The sequence below is a fragment of the Equus asinus genome, chromosome 2, assembly GCF_041296235.1.
Source record: "Equus asinus isolate D_3611 breed Donkey chromosome 2, EquAss-T2T_v2, whole genome shotgun sequence".
Lineage (NCBI taxonomy): Eukaryota > Metazoa > Chordata > Mammalia > Perissodactyla > Equidae > Equus > Equus asinus.
The window spans coordinates 92,240,364-92,248,426 of NC_091791.1; the positions used below are offsets into that span (position 1 = coordinate 92,240,364).

At 48.1% G+C, this 8,063-nt stretch overlaps 1 protein-coding gene across 1 annotated transcript; it reads left to right on the top strand.

The window, feature by feature from the left end:
* The first annotated feature begins 435 nt into the window (after positions 1-435).
* On the top strand, positions 436-4,430 carry LRIT2 (leucine rich repeat, Ig-like and transmembrane domains 2). Its single transcript, XM_070493885.1, has 3 exons — positions 436-670; positions 968-1,749; positions 3,497-4,430. Exons 1-3 carry the CDS (start codon positions 561-563, stop codon positions 4,282-4,284), a joined length of 1,680 nt encoding a protein of 559 aa, XP_070349986.1. The 5' UTR covers positions 436-560; the 3' UTR covers positions 4,285-4,430.
* Positions 4,431-8,063: the final 3,633 nt, after the last annotated feature.

An 8,063-nucleotide genomic window follows, 5' to 3' on the forward strand; every position in this document is an offset into this window, starting at 1 on the left:
ACCATCCAAGCAGCCAATGCAGCTGTCTTGATGCGGTAGAGGCACGAATCCACCACAAGGTGTTGGGGCGAGGACTAATGATAGGAATGATCCCAGAATTACTTTGTTACCCGCCATCTTGCATTCGCTTTTTAGGGAATGGTTGAAAATTCTAGGTTTCAGGAGCTAGGTGTGATTCATGAAGTGTTAGGTAGATTCTGGCTGAATCACCTGAACCTTGGTGCTCAGAATAGCATCACTTGCTAAGAGACTAAGGGAAGGCAGTGTTTGGCAGCATCTGAATTCGGTATCTGAATCCGACATCTGGCTTAGAATTTGCTTTCTGGGTTCAAGAACCAGACGAATGGTGAATTTTCTGGCCTTAGTTAGGAGATATAGCTCCCTTTTCATGGGTTTTTACTGAGCTTTCAATCTGGGCCATGGCAGACCTCAGAGTGCCAGGGGCTTTGCCATTGCTGTGCTGACCTACATCACCATGGATTACCAATAATAGGATTTGCCGCTCAGAATCTTGGACTATACTTATCAAAACTTGCAAGGTATTTTTCTTACAGACGAATATGGCTTCGGTTTCTCACTATTTCCTATTAGTTCTAGCCTTTCTGGATTCACATGCTGCTCAGCCAGTCTGTCTGCCAGGATGTACCTGCTCCCATGAGAGTTTTGGCAGGTGCGCTGTGCTAGCAAGATGCCAGAATGTTGTAGGGGATGGGCTTTCTTTGGGAGTGATGTGGAGTGGGAGTAGGCCTAGATTTGGCAGGAAATCAGCAAAATCTCTGCGAGGCTCATTCTAGCTGGTACTGAACGTCAGTGAACTGTGCACTTTTACCAAAATGGCTCTAACTCTTTTATTTCAAGTGAATAATATATTTTTCTTCTAATTCATATGTCTAAAGCCAAGATATGCCTGATTGCACTTCCCAGTCCCCTGGTGTTCATCTTAAAGCTTTTCCGGTTTCTTGTGCAGGTCTCTGCAGTGCATGTCCATCTCTTTGGGAGCGATCCCACTGAACCTTCCTGACGAGTTCAAGCGAGTGAGAATTGAAAATTCACCCTTATTTGAACTGCCCCGAGGGTCTTTCATCAACATGAGCACCTTGGAATACCTTTGGCTCAATTTTAACAACGTCACTGTGATCCACCTGGGAGCCCTGGAGCGCCTGTCAGAACTCAAAGAGCTGAGACTGGAGGGGAACAAACTCCGTTCAGTACCGTGGACAGCGTTCCGCGCCACCCCGCTCCTGAGAGTCTTGGATCTCAAACACAACAGGATTGAAGTACTTCCTGAGCTGGCTCTTCAGTTCTTGATCAACCTGACCTACCTTGACCTATCCTCCAATAGGCTTACAGTTGTATCCAAGAGCGTCTTCTCGAACTGGCCGGCCTACCAGAAACGCCGGCAGCCTGGCTGTGGGGCCAAAATTCCCCCCAGCATGGTACTGGCCCTGCACAGCAACCCCTGGCTATGTGACTGTCGCCTACGGGGACTTGTCCAGTTTGTAAAGTCTGTCAGCCTTCCAGTCATCCTTGTGAATCCCTATCTGATGTGCCGAGCCCCTCTCTCCAAGGCGGGGCAGCTTTTTCATGAAACTGAACTCGGTGATTGCATGAAGCCACGGATCTCAACCCCCAGTGCCAATGTCACCATCTGGGCAGGACAGAATGTGACCCTACGATGCCTGGCACAGGCCAGTCCCTCACCAACCATTGCGTGGACTTATCCCCTGAGCATGTGGAGGGAATTTGATGGTAAGCCATATGCAGCCTCTCGATGCATCTGGGGGAATGGGGAGATCTGTAGCAGCCCTATCCTCAATAGAGAGGTTGTAAACTGGGTCCATCATGGAGGAGGGGTACAAGTAAGATCGGGATAGGCCTGAATTATACTCACCACAATAAGGAAGCTTTCAAGATAGTGTTCCCCTATTGGCATTATTTTAAATGGCTGCATACAGATCTTTATAGGATATGTATATATCCTATAGATAAGTAAATACGTATTGGAGTCAACTTAACATATTGTATAAATATTATAAAATGGTATATGAGCAAATATATTCTTTGAGAGCCTTCTAGATGCAAAACCCTATACTGTGTATTTGTAAATCACCGACTTTCTGATGAGGACCCATGCTAGGGATGATCCATCACCTATTTCCCAAGCTTGCCTGAGCAGAGTCACCTATGGGGCTTGTTTGAAACAAGATTTTCTGACCTCTGCCCTGGAGATTTGGATTCCTTGAGCCCAGGGGAGGGCCTGAGAGTGTGTATTTTAACAGGTACTCCCTCCTCCCCCCATCCTCCATCTTCCAGCTAATTCTTACCATTGGGCAAAGTTGGGAAGTCCTAGATATTGACTGAGTTTTACACTTTCCACTACCATGTTGATCGGACCTTATTGGCTTGAAGTTGTAAGAGTGGGACCCAGGGAGAAGAAGGGACCTCCATGGGCCCCATAACTGGGGTTCAAACCTGCCTTCATTCCCTCGAGCTCTGTGCTCTGCTTGCACACCTCAGCTGGACTCACCTTTAGTGCCACCTGCAGGGTTAGGGCACATCACAGGGCCAGGGGTGGCCTCCCTTGGGGTCTCTTGAAGCCGTCTAAAAGACAACTGGAAACATCTCAGTAAAACTTGAGAAACAGAGTCAGTCACCCAGATATTTGTTATACGTGGTGACAGACCTCTGGATGATTAAAAAATACCTAATTAACTGAAATTTTGACTTTTTCCTATCACTTTGATCTCATCTTATTGGCTTGAAATTAAATACGAATGGAGGAGAAATGTAGGGTTTATTGTTGTGGCCTCTCTGAGAACACAGACATGCATCCTGATATTGTCTTTTGAGATGCTCTATAATCAGTCTCTTTGGCACCATGTTATATCTGTTCTCTCAGTAATAGTAACAGCTAATGCTCACTGAGCACTTACTATCAAATTTACGAGTGAGTCCTATTCTCATCCCACTTTATTGATGAGGACATTGAGGCCAAGAGAATTTAAGCAACCTGTCCAAGAGCATATACCTAGGAAGGGATCAAACCCAAGCATTTGACTCCAGGCTCTGAGCTACTCCACATCCCAGAGGGAAAAGCGCACTTCTTGTAGCTCACAATGTCACACAATCACACACTTGTGAGAGATTTCTCGGAAACCCTGGTTAGCTGAGCAAAGCTAGGGCAGTTTGGTGGGAGCAGCTGGTGAAGTTGAAAGAGTGTGATATTCAGAGACAGAACAAGGTTCCAGATCAGCCGCTGCCTGCGAAAAACTCTCACTATGGGCAGGTTGCTTCATTGCTCCAATCGTCAACCTCCTATGTGTGTAGAAATTGGGTATTTACTTTGCAGTGGTGCTGAGAGGCAAACAGCTGGCGCCAAGTCCTTGCTTAATAATGGTCATCAGCACCTTTTAACAAAAAGCTAGCTTTGCTGGACACTCCCTAGCCGTCTCTCAGAGAAATGCTATCAGAGCCATTCTGCTCTCTCTCCACCCAGTGCTGACCTCGTCTACTGCCGAAGATGCTGCGTTGTCGGAGCTGGTCATACCCGCGGCCCACCCGGTAGACAGAGGCAATTACACCTGTGTGGCCTCCAACTCTATCGGCAGGAGCACCCTTGACATCTCCCTCCACGTTCTACCCGCCCAGGCCCTGCCCGACCCCTATTCTCCTTTCTCCCCCTTGGAGGGCGACACCTACATTGACCTGCGTGTCATCAAGCAGACAGTGCATGGGATCCTGCTGGAGTGGTTTGCGGTGGCCAACACCCCTGAGGAGAAGTGGTTCACCCTCTATGTTGCGTCGGAGGAAGCCCTCAGGAAGGAGGTGGTCCACATTGGCCCCGGCATCAACACATATGCCATAGATGACCTCCTCCCTGGCACGAAATACGAGGCGTGCCTCAGCCTTGGGGGCCGGCCCCCACGCCAGGGCCAGTGTGTGGTCTTTGTGACAGGCAGGGACCGCAGTGGGCTGGAGGAACGGGAGCGCCTTCTGCACATCACTGTGGTCCTGTGTGCGGTGCTGCTGGCACTGCCTGTGGGTGCCTATGTCTGGGCAGCCCAGGCCCCCTGCAGCTGCAGGGAGTGGGGCCTGCACTGCTGTCTTCATCGCAGGAAAGCCCCCAGGTGTCCCCGTGCAGCCCCACAGCATGAGGACGGCTCCTATAGGGACCACACAGCTATCTGTGAGGACAACCTGGAGCACAGAGATGCTGAGGGAGACGAAGAGAGGGAGAGAGTGGCTGAACAGCCTGGGCTGGGGGAGGATGGTGTGGGCCTCTAGCCCCTAAACTAACCCTCCACGGCAGCTCAACTTGGCTTGATCCATTTATTCAACAAGTATTTATTGAGCACCTGCTGTGTTCCAGGCACTGAACTTGACACAGTGAACAAGGAGACAGAATTCTTGTCTTCATGGAGCTGATGCCAGTGGAGTTTGGTCCTATCCAGTTAATCGTTTTATTATACATGGTGGCTGAAAATTAGTCAGTGTTACCCTTCCCATATACATAGTCCTATAACATTTGTAAGTTTACATGTAACATTCACATAGATGTTTCACTTGAGTTATCCTATTGGAGAATGGTAGAATTCTACCCCTTTTTACAGGTGAAGAAACTGAAGCCCAGAAAGCGACAATGACTTGCCCAACATCACCATTGAGCAGGTGGCAGAGGCACCTCTCAAAAGACATTCCAATCCCTTCGTTTCCTCTGAATGTCTGCTTTCCAGTATTCTTGCGTCTCCCATCGTTCAGAAAGGGTTAGTCTTCCTCTTAACGGCAAACTCCCCATGAGATCGCGTAAGCTTGATGTTCCAAAGAGCTGCCCTTCAGGGCGAGGAGAGCCTGGTGGGTAACATGAGCCTCTGTTTGTGGGTATCTGTGTCCCTGTGAGCTGCCATTGGAGCTCCTGAGAGCCTGGTGCCATCAGCACTGAGGAACAGGAGATGGGCTGCAGTCTAGGGCTTACGCTCCAGCGACGGTTGGAATCTATATAAAATCATATGACTCTCTCTGTTCTTTTTTTTTGCAGAGAGAAAGCTGCACAGCCCTGATTCTCACCTAGACCCAGGAGGCTGTGAGTTTCAGGCTATTTTTGCAGCCCCGTGTCCTGTCTCAGTGCTGAGCACGACAACCGTTTGATATATGAATGAGGATGTAATCCAGCCCCCTTCCTCTACTCAGTGGTTCCTGAGAAATCCCTGAGAGGTGGTTGTTTCCTCTTATCTGGGCTCACTTGGGGTGGAGGGGTCCTCACAAACTCTAGGACAGCTCGCGCTCCCTCTGGGCAGCCCCGCTGGTGGAGACACTTCCCAGGATTTAAACCCACATCTGTCTCCCCACAGCTTCTCCCACTGGCCACAGAAAAATCCCTTGAAGACTGTTAAGCATAAGCTGGCCTCCTTGTGATGTCCCCACAAATGTTTTCTCCCTCCTTCCCACCTTTCTTATCAATTCTGGGGCAGAGAGGGACCTCTCTTGCTGTGGCCACTGGGCTCATCCAACACCTGGATTGTGTGGATAATCAGTGTGGGTTGAAATGAATTTTTAAAAATTGAAGACAGCTCTCATATTCAGACCAATTGTTCTCTCATTTCTTCAAGTTCTCCTTGCTTATATTCTTCTGAGCATTAGAAGAAAAAACCCTTTTTTATAGAAATTTTCAGTCATACTGAAAATAGAATCTCATCCCTCTCCTTCAGTCAGCTTCAATAATTTTTAGCCTTTCCCAGCCTAATTTCATCTAGTCCTTGCCCTCGACTTTTTTTTTATGTGGCATATTTTAAGGCAAACACAATGCTGCACAGTTTATCTGTAAATATTTTAGTTTTATCCCTAACAGATAAAGAAGTTTTAACAAAACACAACCGCAACGCCATTATCACACCTAAGAACATATATTTTTTAAATTATATGTACATATATATAGTTATGTATTCACATGTGTACAAACAACACACACATATATGTAATGTAGTAGAGAAGTTGTTCGTGAGAAATTTTTCAGGATAAATTTTGAAAAAAAGCGGTAGGAACAAGGCAAGAACTTGTACTTCTGTTGACCTTTGTGGCCTCCTTCCACGGGATCCTGGGCTGCCCATGGTCTTGGTGCTGCAGCCATCATAAGCGGTCTGGGGTCACTGTGAAGGCAGGAGTGGACGTTCTGATCTCACTTCTGGCAAAGCTTTGTGGTGGGCCTGGGACAAAGGGGTCCGTGGGAGAGAAGGGGCCTTGGAAGCGGAGCGGAGCACAGCAGCGAGCGAGGAGCACAGGGATGAGCAGGGCAGTGCTGGGCCGCTTCTGTGAACGTGGAAATTTATGGAGAGGGGACGGGTCTAGGGAGGGTTTCTGGGGATCTGATATTTTAAGACCCTTAGATTGCCCCTTAAAATATCCCAGAGTGACGATGTACATTACTCAGACCGTTTAGGCAATATGACAGCAAGGATAAGAACATAGACTCGGAAATCCAGTTTCCTGGGCTTAAATTTTGGTTTTGCCCCTTACTGGCTTTGTGACATCAGGCAGGTGACTATTTTTCTGTGCCTTAATTTCCTCATCTGTAAAATGGGGGTAATAACAGCACCCGCCTTATCAGGTTTTCCTGATGGTGAGATGAATGTTTACATGTAAAGCTCTCAGAACAATGCCTGGCACATAGTAGGTCCTCAATAAGTGTCACCACAATAAATGTTGGCACCATTTAAGGCATCTATGCCAGTTTGTGTTTTCTCTGAACGTGACTCAGCATGCAGACCGGGCCATTTGGAACATCAGATCTTATTAGGATTACATATGTGTGTATATGTATAAATATACATGTAATGACATGATATCTATGCTAATATATTTCACATGTTCCGTTTAATCAATGTTTAAAAGAGGCTGTAGTTTTAGATTCAGTTGTCATGCTCTTAGGGAGTTTATCAATTTAAAGCTTGGACCATGTAATTTTAAGGCAAGTGCCTTTGATTCAGGCAACATTTGCCAGCAGGGCTGCTTGCTTTTAGGATGAAGCCATGGCTAGTCCCAGGCCTCTGCCATTAGCCACTCATGGGAGGAATTTTGTCCTTTTTCTCTTCTCTTCTGGCTAGTTAAAGCCTGTGTCCCTAACACCTTGAAGAGGCCCTGGCACAGATGACATACTCAGAACATGTGTTGTTGAAAAACTGGTTGAGTAAATTACTGATTAATGAATAAATGACTGGACCTCATTCAGCCAAAGAGGTGCATTTGCATGATTTCATAATGTCACGCAGATGTCCCCAACATCACCAGCCTGTTGCTACAAAATAAGATCACTTACTTTATTGATCAAATTACGGTCACTTAAGCCATCACCACCTCATTCTGGAAACTAGGTGTTTCAGAGCACCACCCCTGCTTTAGTTATTTCTGTGAATCTTCTGAGGGTCCTCCCTGTGTCCACCCGGCAGTCTGGCAGTCTTAGTCCTCATGCAGCATCATCCCCTTGCTCCCTGTCCATCCCCCCGAGGCCAGGGCCCTTGAAGACTGTTGGGGAAGCATTAATACCTGCCCACAGATGCCAACGTCCACGCCAGAGGGGACTGACCCTGGGTCCTCTCAGAGCCTCCCGTCCTCAGAGGAATAGACTTCCTGAAGTCCTTAGACAAGCAGGAGACCCTGGATCCTCCCCAGCCCTTGCCACACTTGCTAGCTGGGCTCTGAGTCCCACAGGTTCTCTTAGGGGCAGTCTCATCAGCCTCTAACCCCCTTGGGGTGCAGATGCTCAGTGCAGGCTGCAGGGCTGCACAGGTCCAGACGATGGGGCGTCTGCCTCACCCTCCTCCACATCCCTCCTGGTCCATGCTCCTCTCTTCTTCAGTGGAGGAAAGCCTCCCAGGTCTGTCAGTGGGGGAAACACCCTGGAGGTGAGGGTCGTGGAAGAGCTCCTCTCCTCCAGTATTTGATGCTCTAGCATGCAGACCATCAGCCACCCTCAGGTGCCCTCTGTACGACTAAGAATAGCAACTGTCTCCTGAGCTCGTCAGCAGATACAAAGCTGGTGGCACGTGCTCTGCATGGCTTAGCTCTTGTTG